The 16466-nt window shown below is 40.0% G+C and overlaps 1 protein-coding gene across 1 annotated transcript in view; it reads right to left on the reverse strand.

Moving 5' to 3' along the window:
* Positions 1-16466, reverse strand: part of ADGRV1 (adhesion G protein-coupled receptor V1) — a 544806-nt gene that overhangs the window by 352215 nt on the left and 176125 nt on the right. Inside the window, 3 exon segments of the mRNA XM_033179148.1 lie at positions 634-769; positions 3211-3385; positions 5841-5984. Coding sequence (XP_033035039.1) covers positions 634-769; positions 3211-3385; positions 5841-5984 — 455 coding nt within the window.

Here is a 16466-nt window from a genome sequence, read left to right on the forward strand (position 1 = left end):
TAACTTTCTCAAAGTCACACAGTGAGTAAGTGGCAAAGCCAGGACTAAATCCCTAAGTCTGAATAACAGGTCTGCCCTCTACTGCTCTGGTTGAGTCTATCCCAGAAATAAGGAAAGTAAGTTGCTTTTGGCTGGTATGTATTTATCTGCAAATATACTGTATTTGCAAAAAGAGTCACTACAGATACATAGTAAAATTCAATAAAATTAAATTAAAGTCAAAGGGTCACTGGTCCAAACAGGTAATATTTATCACCCCACTGCGATGTTTTATTCTTACTTAATCTTTCTTATTCTTACTCTTAATCACTTGGGGCAACCAGGTGTTTTCAGCTTCTCAGAAGATAGCTTCCTTTAACAAGAGAACTGCCATCATGGCTCTTATCGGAGATGGTACCCCAGTCCCCATTCTCAAGGTGGAGCATGAGGAACTCTCTTTAAGGCAAGCAGTGGGTGGCGGGGCTCCTGAGAGCCGCCTCCCTCTCCGGCATGCACGTCGTGTGATGCTCTACACTAAAACTATGTTTGCGTTTCCTTCAAGGAGAACAATCCTTGTGCCTTTTTCTGTTTTGATGGATGAATTCCAGATTATTCCTCAGAGAATTTCTTGGGTGAGAATTAGGTTGGTCTTACCGGAGTTGAGCTCCGCCAGGAGCGCTGCTCTGCACTCCTGATAGATGAAGAACAAAAGCTTCTGGCCGACCAGGGCTGGGAAACGTCCACAGGAAAACTCCTTTCCTTTGTTCACCGTGGGAAAATGAAAGGCTCCCTGAAGGAAAACATGAAAAGGAAAGTAGGGTATTAGTTCTTATCTTAAACTGGGATTTGACTTTTAAAACTGTAGTAATATATTTTCTTATCCAAAATTCGATTATAGTTTACAAAAGGTAAAACATTTTTATAAAGGGATAGGGGAGAGGTAAACTTACAGGAGACCACACAAATCTTGCTGTCAGTCCCTGTTTACTTTTCTCCTTTATATCTTTTTCTTTCCTGGCTCAATGACAAAATCCAATAGTGAAAAGAGACTGGTGTTAGACAGGTTTTAATATAGATTTAGTGTCAGGCTTTGGTTTAAATTCTGGCCCCAGAATATTTTTAGGATACATATTGAAGTAGATTGGGGTGAAATATCATAATCTATGTATTTTACTTTAAAATGCTTCAGAAAAAATGTCACAAATATGGCTGACTGTAACAACTATTAAATCCAGTCAAGGCCAGGTACAGTGGCTCACACCTGTAATCCCAACACTTTGGGAGGCCAAAGAGGATGGATCTTGAGATCAGGAGTTTGAGACCAGCCTGGCCAACATGGTGAAACCCCATCTCTACAACAAATACAAAAATTAGCCAGGCATGGTGGCGCGAGCCTGTAATTCCAGCTACTCAGGAGGCTGAGGCAGGAGAATACCTTGAGCCCGGGAGGTGGATGTTGCAGTGAGCTGCGATGGCACCACTGCACTCCAGCATGGGTGATAGAGCAAGACTCTGTCTCAAAATAAAAAAAAAATAAAAAAAATAAAAATAAAATAAATACATAAATCTACTCAGTGAGTTTATGGGTGTACACTGTACTTTTCATTGTGTTTGAAAATTTACTACAAAGCCTCAAAAAAACTAAATGAACCTGTTTGAAGATACAGAGCTATTATTTGGGAACTCCTGTTATTTCAGTTGAATCAAGTTAACATAAACTCACAAAAGCGTTTGAAGATTAATGTGATATGTAAGCACAAAACCGCATACACACTCATAATAAGCAATATTTCTAACACATAAATCTTTTCATATGTAGCAAGTAGTTACTAACATAAAATTTTTTTAAAATCACCCTAAATTGTATGGAGCTATGCATATCACCCAAGGTGACAGAGGAGTAAGGAAGTAAAAGATAAGAGTTTCTGCAGAAAAAAAAGGGCTAGAAAATAAAAAAGAAAAGATAATCAAATATCTTTAACTTAGGGGACATGCCAAAAGGAAAACAAGAGGAGCCAATGTCTCAGACATCAGATCAGGGCACCTATCCAGGGGCTAAAGAAGCCCCAGTATCCAAGGCAGTTGTCACACTATGGTGTCTCTCAATCACGAGGCTAATTTCTCTCTGTTTTCTGGGATTGCTGTTAGGATGGAAGCTGGCATGAAAATGTCATTTTCACTGGCCTAGCCCTCACCCCCCATCTTCTACAGGACTTTAGCTTTCATTCCTTCTTATCTCTCAGTGATGCCAAGGTCTTGGGAAAATGAAAATCATTCCCTCCTCTCTGAGAGCAGGATTCATTAGGTTTCTTACTGAGTGTAAATGGTGTTTGCCTGCTGACCACAAGACCCTGTGAATCAAGGAGGGAGATCCTCAGATTCAGGGTCCACTGAAGGGTTCTTTATAAACTCTCATTATCTAAATTTGCAGTGAGCTTTCTATAACACGGTAGAGGTCAAACCATCTAACATTAGCATCTCACTAACTCTCAAAGAGCTAATGGTATAATTTAAAAAATAAAGTATCTAAAGTAACAGCTGCCCTACTGCCAGAAATAGTCAGGTGAACATGGAAATGCATACAAGGGCTGTATGCATTTTTATTTTTCTTATTACTGTATTTGCCAAATTAGATTCTTAGAACTACTTTCAACAAGCTCCTATTGTATAGACAGAGTAGTTTGCTTAGTGACCCCACTCTTTTGAGGTAAGGCATGAAGTTGTTAATTTGACTGAAAAAAGCTTCTCTCCTTTTCTCACCAAGCAACCTGCACTACTCTGATCACTTAAATATGGAAGTATTGTATTAGAAAACTACATTCAGCCGGGCGCGGTGGCTCAAGCCTGTAATCCCAGCACTTTGGGAGGCCGAGGCAGGTGGATCACGAGGTCAGGAGATCAAGACCATCCTGGCTAACACGGTGAAACCCCGTCTCTACTAAAAATACAAAAAATTAGCCGGGCGTGGTGGCGGGCGCCTGTAGTCCCAGCTACTCAGAGGCTGAGGCGGGAGAATGGCGTGAACCCGGGAGGCGGAGCTTGCAGTGAGCTGAGATCCGGCCACTGCACTCCAGCCTGGGTGACACAGCAAGACTCCGTCTCAAAAAAAAAAAGAAAAGAAAAAAGAAAACTACATTCAGTGTCCAGAATAAGAATAACCCAAGACAATTAGTGGCCAATGATATCCTTCCAATATTCTACAGGACTCATCTCAGAAAAAATACAACTCACCCAGTGTTGGGGTCATGTTGCCAACAACAATGAATTCAGGAATTTCTAACCCAGGAGCATATCCAGTGGTCCAGGCAACGGAGAGAGCGCCATATGTGCCCCTCCTAGAAATCATAACGTGGCTTGTGCCAGCACTGATGTTCATGAGTTGAAAAGCAGTGGAGTCAAATCCGACCTGAGGGAAAAATCACGCTTATTTTATTTCTCTCTAAACCTTCCTGTTTTCTGAGGAATGGGTTAAACATAAACTTTTCCTTGGTTTATATAATATATATCCTTGTCTTATATTGAATTAAAGAGAAGTGCTTAAGAAATAACATCTCAGATTTTAAAATTTATTTTACTTTATTATTTAGGTTATAGTCGATAGCTTTTTCTTTTTTAATCAAAAGGCTATCTTTTGAATGAACAACATCCAAAAAAGGTAAGCATAATTATGGTTAAATGAAAGGAAACTATTTTAAATGGCATTTAACAGGACTTGTTCATGGGTCTTTCCAGAACCTCATTTGTAGAACTAAAATTTGCCTTCTAAGACAGAATAGTATATTTTGTCATTTATAAAATAAGCACCATATTAGGGTTCTTTTCAGCTCCGACTAAATTTTATACCTTTTTTTGAAGAGCAGAAAACTTTAGTTTTTTTAATACCCATCTTTATCACAAGCATCAAATAAGATTTTGTTTTATGCGCAACATTCCCAGGGTATGTGATTTATAGATGAAGTAAGTTCTGAGCAATGAGGAAGAATAAAAGCAGATTCCTGGCTTCACATTTTGATTTGAACAATTCAGTTTACCTCTTTTGGTCTCAATAGCTATAAACGTGGGATACCATTTAATCAAGAGTTATATTTAAAACTCACTCTCCCCTTCTTAAATTGGAATGAAGAATAATAGAAAAACGTGAGAGGGTTCCGCAGGATAACTTCTGGAGCCACAGAAGAAAAGAAACAACTACTTTAATTTGACTCCAGCCTAGATTCTCTGTTACAGTGAGGCTGTTCTTCTTCCTCTTCTTCCTCCTCTTCTTCTTCCTCTTCCTCCTCCTTTTCCTCCTCTCCCTCCTCTCCCTCCTCTCCCCCGTCTCCCCCTCCCTCTCTCTCTCCCTCTCCCTCTCCTTCTTCTTCTTCTTTGACGGAATGTCGCTCTGTAACCCAGGCTGGAGTGCAGTAGCATGATCTCGGCTCACTCCAACCTCTGCCTCCCGGGTTCAAATGATTCTCATACCTCAGTTTCCCCAGTAGCTGGGACTACAGACGTGTGCGACCACATGCAGCTACTTTTGTATTTTTAGTAGAGATGGGGTTTCACCATGTTGGTCAGGCTACTCTCAAACTCCTGACCTCAGGGGATTCGCCCACCTGGGCCTCCCAAATTGCTGAGATTAAAAGCATGAGCCACCATGCCCAGCCCAGTGAGGCTTCTGCTTAGCAAATGCCAAAAGCTTTGAGTGAGATCATTCTTGCTACATGGCTAGAGGGCTGTTTTAAAATGCCCTAGCCACATCACACACACAAACACACATACACACACACACACCAAACACTGATACGAATATAGAGTATACACCAAAGACATGAATGTACCATGATGGACTCTAGTCTTGCCCTTTGGGGTGATACAGTATTGTGACAATATGCATGGATAAGTAGTAGGAAATGTTTTACTCCAAATGAATGGTTTTGCTGAATCTTTTTTTTAATAACAACCCATGAACAAAAAGAAGACAACAAAATTCAAAGCATTAATAAATTCTATTTCTTCATTCACTCTTAAAGAAGAGGAGGCAAAGAAAAAAAAAACCTCTTTCTCTCAGTTATTTTAAATGCCAGTGTATTCCATTCATTCTCCTTGGAGAAGATGCTCAGGAGGGAGTAGCTGAAGAGCATCCCATAGTGGCCAGAGACTATATCTGCCCATATTCCTGCCCATTCATCTGTACAGATTCCACCTCAGCATCTTAAGACAGGCTTGCCTAAGTCACTTCAGCTCCCACCTGAAGGAGCAGGATAGAATTATATCTCACAATGGCTTCAAAAATACACATGTTACCATAGCCACAGACAATAGCCTTGCCTTTTTCTTATATTGACAGAATCCGCCTGAAAGGAAAGGAAAGCCTTCAAGTTATTCTTTGTTCTCATGAGCATTTATGAAGTGATTGGGAAATCATCTTCCCTACAACGACCTCAGACAGAAGATGCAAATACTTAGATACAACCGTACCACAGGATCTGACCATCGACATTTATCTACATCAGCACAAACTCGTCCCAGTAAACCAAAGTCTGAACATTAAAGATAAACATTCACAATGGTAGTACAAGAAAAACTCTGGCATATTAGTGCTTCATTATAATTTTAATTATTTAACATAAAATACCTCAAGATTAGATACATAATATCAAGAAGAGATCTGGATATGTCTCTTTTTTTCCTATTGAATGTTGAAAATAGACTAAGTATTTTTATATAATATATTGGTTACATCTACTGTGATATTCAGAGTTATTTATATTTAAGAAAATAGTTACTCATGAGAAATGCTAGCTCTAAGAGTCTCCGTCCTTCCTGTAAAAGCTGCTCTCTAGTGGTCTGCTGAGAGAACCACACCCAGGGCCAATTACCTGAGAATTGGCAGCCTTCTCAGAGACTGGAAGGACAGCAGATTTTGCTTCCTGAAGAATTGTTGGCATTCCATAGAAACGTCCACCGACAAGCATCACAGTCACCAGTTGCAAAGTGAAATTAGAGCCCAGTGATAGGAAGACCTATAAACAAACAGTGTCAGTGATTTAGAAATAATTTTCAGAGAAAAATGCTGTTATTTGACTTGAGCCATTAGCATACTACCTGAGGTTGCTTTAGTAGCAAACAGTTTCATCAATATATGCACTTTCCCCCATCACAAAACAAATGATCAGTATGTAAGGTGTGAGATAAGGAGTGGAAGATGTAGACTATAAAAAACTACAAATGGGCCAGGCGCGGTGGCTCATGCCTATAATCCCAGCACTTTGGGAGGCCCAGGCGGGTGGATCACTTGAGGTCGGGAGTTCAAGACCAGCGTGGCCAATATGGTGAAACCCTGTCTCTACTTAAAAATAAAAAAAAATAGCTGGGCTTAGTGGTGCAAGCTTGTGGTCCCAGCTACTCGGGAGGCTGAGGCAGGAGAATCACTTGAACCCAGGAGGCAGAGGTTGCAGTGAGCTGAGATTGTGCCACTGCACTCCAGCCTGGCAACAGTGCAAGACTCTGCCTCCCCCTCCCCCCCCGCAAGGAAAAACAACAACAACAAAAAAATACAAATTTTCAAATTTTTCACGTGCTCAAATGGCTTGACCAATGACAGTAGTCACAGAGACAGTATTCATGATGGAATCAATTGTCAAGAAAACGGAAGAGGCACTCTGGCGAAAGTGTCAGCTCCTATAAACTTGGCAAAACTCACTTTCCTCCTCGTCATTGAATAATTACTAATAATTCATCATATTTACTCAAAATGAATAATTTCAGTATACTAATTATTTGAATATGTTGGATAAATAAATATTAATGCTATATATTATATATTTTCAAAATTTTAGAATCCAACAAAATAGGGGGAATCTGGAATTTATGTATTGATGTTATGCTAAAAGTTATTTTTGAAACTTACAGCGTATTTTCCCATAGAAACATTGGTCTTGGTAATAATCCCCAAGTTATCTTACAACCTGGAATATTCCCAAAAACTTTGCATATCTTTATTGAATGTAATAAGCAGCCGTTTCTGTAAAGTCTCTTCTTTTAAGTATAATGAATTTAGATAACACATCCTCAAATTTGCAAAATATATACCGTGATGGTTTCAAATATTGGGTACCATGAGGGTAACAGATGTTTTATTCATTCAAAATGACATTCACTGAATATGAATCATGGGTCAAGTGCTAAAAAAGACAAATAAATCACAGAAAAACTTTAATCATATACATCCCACCTCTCCTATAAGAGTGTACCCCTCCCCCATGAAGGTCACTGGCTTGGCAGCTAATGATTTTTCTTTATCTTTATATTCCCAAGAGTGAAGAGCCAGGTGTCAACTTAAAGCACCAGGTCACTTGTGCTTTACCACCTAGCTCCTCTGCTCATGGGCCCATCCGGTACACGCAGACTTGTATGATGTGGCAGATCCCCAGGGAGCAGTCATTAAATGCTAACATGGAACATTAGTTAGAGCAGATTTGAGGAAAAGCTGGTTTATCTACAGAAGAAAATAGGTTAGATTAATTTAAAAATGAATTTGAAAGTTTTTAGGAGTTGATCGTGTTCTCAATATGCTCTTCCATTTGCGTAATCCAAGATTGTGTCACCAATACCATTTTCTATATTGGCGATCATTCTTTCTTTATTTTTATTATTATTATACTTTAAGTTCTGGGGTATATGTGCAGAATATGCAGTTTTGTTACATAGGTATACACATGCCATGGTGGTTTGCTGCACCCATCAACCTATCAGCTATATTAGGTATTTCTCCTAATGCTACCCCTCCCCTAGCCTCCATCCCCCGATAGGCCCTGGTGTGTGATGTTCCCCTCTCTGTGTCCATGTGTTCTCATAGTTCAACTTCCACTTATGAGTGAGAACATGCGGTGTCTGGTTTTCTGATCTTGTGTTAGTTTGCTGAGAATGATGGCGTCCAGCTTCATCCACGACTCTGCAAAGGACATGAACTCAACCGTTTTTACGGCTGCATTAGTATTCCATAGTGTATATGTGTCACATTTTCTTTATCTAGTCTATCACTGAGAGACATTTGGGTTGGTTCCAAGTCTTTGCTATTGTGAATAGTGCCACAATAAACATATGTGTGCATGTGTCTTTATAGTAGAATGATTTATAATCCTTTGGGTATATACCCAATAATGGGATTGCTGGGTCAAATGGATTTCTAGTCCTAGATCCTTGAGGAATAGTCACACTGTCTTCTACAATGGTTGAATTAATACACTCCCATCAAAGTGGTAAAAGTGTTCCCATTTCTCCACATCCTTTCCAGCATCTGTTGTTTCCTGATTTTTTAATGATCACCATTCTAACTGGTGTGAGATGGTATCTTATTGTGGTTTTGATTTGTATTTCTATAATGACCAGTGATAATGAGCATTTTTTTCATGTTTGTTGGCTACATAAATGTCTTCTTTTGGAAGTGTCTGTTCATATCTTTTGCCCACTTTTTGATGGAGTTTTTTTTTTGTTGTAAATTTGTTTAAGTTCTTTGTAGATTCTGGACATTAGCCCTTTGTCAGATGGGCAGTAGATTGTAAAAATTTTCTCGCATTCTGCAGGTTGCCTGTTCACTCTGATGGTAGTCTCTTTTGCCTTGCAGAAGCTCTTTAGTTTAATTAGATCCTATTTGTCAATTTTGGCTTTTGTTGCCATTGCTTTTGGTGTTTTAGACATGAAGCCTTTGCCCATGCCTATGTCCTGAATGGTATTTCCTAGGTTTTCTTCTAGGATTTTTATGGTTTGGGGTCTTACTTTTAAGTCTTTAATCCATCTTGAGTTAATTTTTGTATGTGGTATAAGGAAGGGGCCCAGTTTCAGCTTTCTGCATATGGCTAGCCAGTTTTCCCACCACCACTGATTAAATAGGGAATCCTTTCCCCATTGCTTGTTTTTGTCAGGTTTGTCACAGATCAGATGGTTGTAGATGTGGGGTGTTATTTCTGAGGCCTCTGTTCTGTTCCATTGGTCTATATACCTGTTTTGGTACCACTACCATGCTGTTTTGGTTACTTAGCCTTGTAGTATAGTTCGAAGTCAGGTAGCGTGATGCCTTCAGCTTTGTTCTTTTTGCTTAGGATTGTCTTGGCTATGCAGCCTCTTTTTTGGTTCCATATGAAGTTTAAAGTACTTTTTTCCAATTCTGTGAAGAAAGTCAATGGTAGCTTGATGGGGATATCACTGAATCAATAAATTACTTTGGGCAGTATGGCCATCTTAATGATATTAATTCTTCCTATCCACGAGCATGGAATGTTTCTCCATTTGTTTGTGTCCTCTCTTATTCCCTTGAGCAGTGGTTTGTAGTTGTCCTTGAAGAGATCCTTCACATCCCTTACAAGTTGGATTCCTAGGTATTTTATTCTCTTTGAAGCTACTGTGAATGGGAGTTCACTCATGATTTGGCTCTCTGACAGTTACTGGTATATAGGAATGTTTGTGATTTTTGCACATTGATTTTATATCCTGAGACTTTGCTGAAGTTGCTTATCAGCTTAAGGAGATCTGGGACTGAGATGAAGGTGTTTTCTAAATATACAATCATGTCATCTGCAAACAGAGATAATCTGACTTCCGCTTTTCCTGTTTGAATATCCTTTATTCCTTTCTCTTGTCTGATTGCCCTGGCCAGAATTTCCAATACTATGTTAAATGGGAGTGGTGAGAGAGGGCATCCTTGTCTTGTGCCAGTTTTCAAAGGGAATGCTTCTAGTTTTTGCCCATTCAGTATGATATTGGTTGTTTGTCATAAATAGTTATTATTTTGAGATAAATTCCATCAACACCTAGTTTATTGAGTTTTTTTAGCATGAAGGGCTGCTGAATTTTGTCAAAGGCCTTTTCTGCATCTATTGAGATAATCATGTGGTTTTTGTCGTTGTTTCTGTTTACGTGATGGATTGCTTTTATTGATTTGCGATTTGCATATCTTGAAAAAGCCTTGCATCCCAGGTATGAAGCTGACTTGATTGTGGTAGATAAGCTTTTTGATGTGCTGCTGGATTTGGTTTGCCAGTATTTTATTGACGATTTTCACATCAATGTTCATCAGAGATATCGGCCTGAAATTTTCTTTTTTTGATGTCAGGTTTTGATATCAGAATGATGCTGGCTTCATAAAATGAGTCAGGGAGGATTCCTTCTTTTTCTTTTGTTTGGAATAGTTTCAGAAGGAATGTTACCAGCTCCTCTCTGTACCTCTGGTAGAATTCAGTGGTGAATCTGTCTGGTCCTGGACTTTTTTTGGTTGATAGGCTATTAATTACTGCCTCAATTTCAGAACCTGTTATTTGCTCTATTCAGGGATTCGACTTCTTCCTGGTTTAGACTTGGGAGGGTGTATGTGTCCAGGAATTTATCTATTTCTTCTAGATTTTCTAGTTTACTTGTGTAGAGGTGTTTATAGTATTCTCTGATGGTGGTTTGTATTTCTGTGGGATCAGCGATGATATCCCCTATATCATTTTTTATTGCATCTATCTGATTCTTCTCTCTTTTCTTCTTTATTAGTTTGGCTAGCAGTCAATCTATTTTATTGATCTTTTCAAAAAATCAGCTCCTGGAGTCATTGAATTTTTGAAGCATTTTTCATGTCTCTATCTCCTTCATTTCTGCTCTTATCTTAGCTATTTCTTGTCTTCTGCTAGCTTTTGAATTTTTTTGCCCTTGCTACTCTAGTTCTTTTAATTTTGATGTTAGGGTGTCGATTTTAGATCTTTCCTGCTCTCTTGTGGGCATTCAGTGCTATAAACTTCCCTCTAAACACTGTGTTAACTGTGTCAGATACTCAGGTACATTGTGTCTTTGTTCTCATTGGTTTCAAAGAACATCTTTATTTCTGCCTTCATTTTGTTATTTACCCAGTTTTGAGTGAGTTTCTCAATCCTGAGTTCTAATTTGACTGCACTGTGCTCTGAAAGACTGTTTGTTATGATTTCCATTCTTTCACATTTGCTGAGAAGTGTTTTACTTCCAATTATGTGGTCAATTTTAGAATAAGTGCTATGAGATGTTGAGAATATATATTCTGTTGATTTGACATGGAGATATCTGTAGATGTCTCTTAAGTCCACTTGGTCCAGAGCTGAGTTCAAGTCCTGAATATCCTTGTTAATATTCTGTCTCGTTGATCTAATATTGACAGTGGGGTGTTAACATCTCCCATTATTATTGTGTGGGAGTCTAAGTCTCTTTGTAGGTCTCTAAGAACTTGCTTTATGAATCTGGGTGGTCCTGTATTGGGTGCATATATATTTAGGATATTTAACTCTTCTTGTTGAGTTGATCCCTTTACCATTATGTAATGCCCTTCTTTGTCTCTTTTGATCTTTGCTGGTTCAAAGTCTGTTTTATCAGAGATTAGGATTGCAACTCCTGTTTTTTTTGTTTTTTACTTTTCATTTGCTTGGTAAATATTCTTCCATTCCTTTATTTTGAGCCTATGTGTGTCTCTGCATGTGAGATGGGTCTCCTGAATACAGCACACCGATAGTTCTTGACTCTTTATCCAATTTGGCAGTCTGTGTCTTTTAATTGGGAAATTTATCCTATTTACATTTAAGGTTAATATTGTTATGTATGAATTTGATCCTGTCATTATGATGCTAGCTGGTTATTTTGCCCATTAGTTGTAGTTTCTTCATAGTGTCGATGGTCTTTACAATTTGGTATGCTTTTGCAGTGGCTGGTACCGGTTTTACTTTCCATGTTTAGTGCTTCCTTCAGGAGCTCTTATAAGGCAGGCCTGGTGGTGACAAAATCTGTCAGCATTTGCTTGTCTGTAAAGGATTTTATTTCTCCTTCACTTATGAAACTTAGTTTGGCTGGATATGAAATTCTGGGTTTAAAATTCTTTTCTTTCAGAATGTTGAATATTGGCCCCCACTCTCTTCTGGCTTGTAGGGTTTCTGCCAAGAGATCTGCTGTTAGTCTGATGGGCTTCCCTTGGTGAGTAACCCAACCTTTCTGTCTGGCTGCCCTTAACATTTTTTCCTTCATTTCAACTTTGGTGAATCTGACAATTATGTGCTTGGGGTTGCTCTTCTCGAGGGGTATCTTTGTGGTGTTCTCTGTATTTCCTGAATTTGAATGTTGGCCAGTCTTGCTAGGTTGGGGAAGCTCTCCTGGATAATATCCTGAAGGAGTGTTTTCCAGCTTGGTTCCATTCTCCCCGTCACTTTCAGGTACACCAATCAAATGTAGATTTGGTCTTTTCACATAGTCCCATATTTCTTGGAGGCTTTGTTCATTCCTTTTTATTTTTTTTCTCTAATCTTGTCTTCTTGCTTTATTTCATTCAGTTTATCTTCAATCTATGATATCCTTTCTTCCACTTGATCGATTCAGCTATTGATACTTGTGTACGCTTCACGAAGTTCTTGTGCTATGTTTTTGAGCTCCATCAGGTCATTTATGTTCTTCTCTAAACTCGTTATTCTAGTTAGCAATTCATCTAATCTTTTTTCAAGGTTCTTAGCTTCCTTGCATTGGGTTAGAACATGCTCCTTTAGCTCAGAGAAGTTTGTTATTATCCACCTTCTGAAGCCTACTTCTGTCAATCATCAAATTCATTCTCCATCCAGTTTTGTTCCCTTGATAGCAAGGAGTTGTGATCCTTTGGAGGAGAGAACTGTTCTGGTTTTTGGAATTTTCAGCATTTTTGCTCTGGTTTCTCCCCCTCTTTGTGGATTTATCTACCCTTGGTCTTTAATGTTGGTGACCTTCGGATGGGGTCTCTGAGTGGATATGCTGTTCCTTTCTGTTAGTTTTCAGGTCCCTCTGCTGCAGGTCTGCTGGAGTTTGCTGGAGGTCCACTCCAGACCCTGTTTGCCTGGGTATCACCAGCAGAGGCTGCAGAACAGCAAAGATTGATTCCTGTTCTTTCCTCTGGAAGCTTCGACCCAGTGGGTCATGTGCCAGATGCCAGCCAGAGCTCTCCTGTATGAGTTCTCTGCCAGCCCGTACTGGGAGGTATTTCCCAGTCAGGATACATGCGGGTCAGGGACCAACTTGAGGAGGCAGTCTGACCCTTAGTAGAGCTTGAACTCTGTGCTGGGAGATCCACTGCTCTCTTCAGAGACATTAGGCAGGGACATGTAAGTCTGCTGAAGTTGTGCCCACAGTCACCCCTTCCCCCAGGTGCTCTGTCCCAGGGAGATGGGGGTTTTCTCTATAAGTCCCTGACTGGTGCTGCTGTCTTTTTTTCAGAGATGCCCTGCCCAGAGAGGAGAAATCTGGCAGTCCAGCCACAGCAGCCTTGCTGCACTGTGGTGGGCTCAGCTCAGTTAGAACTTTCTGTTGGCTTTGTTTACACTGTGAGGGTAAAAACGCCTACTCCAGCCTCAGCCATGGTGGACGCCCCTCCCCCAACCAAGCTCGAGCTTCCCAGGTCGATCTCAGACTGCCGCTGTGCTGGCAGTGAGAATTTCAAGCCAGTGGATCTTAGTTTGCTGGGCTCCTTGGGGGTGGGACCCGCTGAGCAAGACCACTTGGCTCCCTGGCATCAGCCCCCTCTCCAGGGGAGTGAACAGTTCTGTTTTGCTGGCATTCCAGGTACCATTGAGATATGGGGGGGGGGGGGGGGGGACCAAAAAAAAAACTCCTGCAGCTAGATTGCTGTCTGCCCAAACAACTGTCCAGTTTTGTGCGTGAAACCCAGGGCCCTGGTGCCTGGTGGTGTAGGCACCGGAGGGAGTCTCCTGGTGTGCAGGTTGCGAAGACTATGGGAAAAGCGCAGTATCTGGGCCAGAATGCACAGTTCCTCAGGCTCGGTCTCTCATAGCTTCCCTTGGGTAGGGAGAAAATTCCCTGACCCCTTGCGCTTCTCAGGTGAGGCGACGCCCCACCCTGCTTCAGCTTGCCCTCCATGGGCTGCACCCACTGTCCAACCAGTCCAGTGAGATGAACAGGGTACCTAAGTTGGAAATGCAGAAATCACCTGCCTTCTGCATTGATCTCACTGGGAGCTGCAGACTGGAACTGTCCTATTCGGCCATTTTGCCAGCAATTCCTGCCTATTGTTCTTGATGGCATTGGGCACAAACAGAAACAATTTATGGTACCATAACATCCTGTGAACATGCCAACACTATTTATCCACATGCTTTTATAACTGGTTGTTCATACACTAGAGAGGGAGCAACATGGCACCAGGAATTTTTTCTCAGTCATCTTTGTATCTGCTGAGCTTCTCACAATGATTGGCACATAATAAGTGCTCAATAAATGACCCAGCCGCAAATATAAAATTCCTCTTGCATTCTGAAAAAGTATTTCAAACCTAGACTTGTTTCTTTAGCAGGCCAGTGATTCTTATTGTCAGTTTGTGCCTCATAAAAAAATGTCAGTTGTTAACCAGGTGTTAACAACTTACCAGGTGCTAACAGTTGACAATCCAAGGTTCTGGTGTTAAACCTACATCAAGACTCTTTTGTTCTCAGAGCCTAATGGAAACCTACCCTGTTCAAAGACCCACTTGAAGGTTACAAGCCACAGCACAAGAGGTTAGATACATCATGGCCCTTGGGGTCCTTCTCTGTGGCTTACCTGTCCAAAGTCTCAACTTCTATCCCGGAGGGTAGAAGAGGGAGAACAGTATGTAAACTCTTGTAACTAATATCCTAATCTTCAAAGAGCAATGGGTTATATACCGGGTGAGAAGGAAGAAAGGGACCACTGAAAAAACTCTTGTCTTTGGTTTAAGGGCATGCCACACCTTTCCCCAAATAGTTCCTTGTAAGACTAACTCACCAATACCTAAAAATCTATGTGGAGTCTTACACCACAATCCTGGAATGTGCCAGAAAGAAGGAAGATATGCAACTTGAAATAGGTTAAAGAGAGGCATTAAAGTGAGCAAAAAGGAGGGGTTTTTTTGCATGCATAAACTAGTAAACTTGTGTTACTCTTTATGGAAATAGAAATCATAAAAACAATTAAAATGGGTTCAAAGACAATATTAAGAAATTCATAAATGATACTTCATTTATTGTATTAGGAAAGCTAAGTATTTTTATAAACTGCAACGCTAAGCTTTGAAATGAAATGAAAAGCGGACTACCAGGTACTGTGAAAAACAGTCTAACAACTAGGCAGATCAAGGGTGTTAGTCCGTGTAATAAACATCACATATTTTGGTTTTCTTACACCTGAGAGCAATTTTGTACTACACATTGCTTAGTAAAACAATACAATATCTAATCTTCTCTTTGGCAAGCCTTATTGTCAAATGAAAACTTACTATAAAATGATACCAAGCTATTCCTAGAAAAGTTAAAGGATTGCCCCCTACTGTTCTTTAGCAGCTTATAACCTGAATATGTTCAGAATGTAATGCTACGAATATATGGGAAAATGTTTCGAGTTACACAATTGAGGCATACTGTATTTTTAAAAATTTTTCTAATTTGTAAGTGAGACTTGATACATGATATTCTGGCTAACTTAATCCACCTCTCTTTTTCCATTTTTGTACTCTTTAGCCTTGACAGCTGTTGGATACAGGAAATGGAGGTTAGAAATTGATCAAGCAAGGTCATGACATTGAGTCAGTTTCCCAAAGAACTACAACAGGTCTTCAAATCACACGGTTTCATTCAATGCTGTTTCATACAAAGTTGATAATAAAAACATGAATTCCCAGCCAGGGCCACTATCCGTGTGGAGTTTGCACATTCTCCCAATGTCTGTGTGGGTTTCTCCAGGTGTTCTGGTTTCCTCCCACATTCCAAAGATGTGCATGTGAGGCTGAATCAGCATGTGTCAATGATTCCAGTCTGAGTGAGTGTGGGTATGAGTGCGACTGTGCCCTGAAATGGGATGGAGTCCTATCCAGGGTTGATCCCTGCCCTGAGCCCTGAGCTACCATGACAGGCTCTGGCAGCCCATGACCTTGAACTGGAATAATAGGGTGACTAATTATTTTGTTTTTATTACTCTTGTGACTAATTATTTTGCTTTCATTACTCTTTCTCAAATGCAGGTATAGCTCACATTTATTTCAATGTTTAATTTCAAAGTAGGTGGTCTTTATTTAGAAGTCTGGTGCTGTTTTTGTGACCAGAAATATGCTGTAGGAACTTAACTATTGTTTATATCAATTAGCTTATGGTAAAATTGGTTACATTGTACATCATTTCACTTAAAGCTGCAATTTCCAAGAACCTGTGGACATTAAGTGAGGACATACTGCACAGGAATGTAGGAATAACTATGAAACTCATGTCTCACTAAGAAGACCCCATTTGTTTTCTTTATTAAGCAACAACAAAAAGCTCAGGTACACAACACATCAAAATGTTGCACTGTAAATATGGATTAGTGTAATAGGCTTATTCCTTATCCAGAAATGATAACCTATTTTCTATGGATCACAAGTTTATACAAAACTAAGCTGACACTGGCTGAACACCACACCTCCATGAAAGCAGCACCCAAATGCTCGAGCCTTCACGGAATTTATTTGGGTGTTCCCAAAGGCTTCA

Source organism: Trachypithecus francoisi, unplaced genomic scaffold, assembly GCF_009764315.1.
Source record: "Trachypithecus francoisi isolate TF-2019V2 unplaced genomic scaffold, Tfra_2.0 Lachesis_group2, whole genome shotgun sequence".
In the NCBI taxonomy this organism is placed as follows: domain Eukaryota; kingdom Metazoa; phylum Chordata; class Mammalia; order Primates; family Cercopithecidae; genus Trachypithecus; species Trachypithecus francoisi.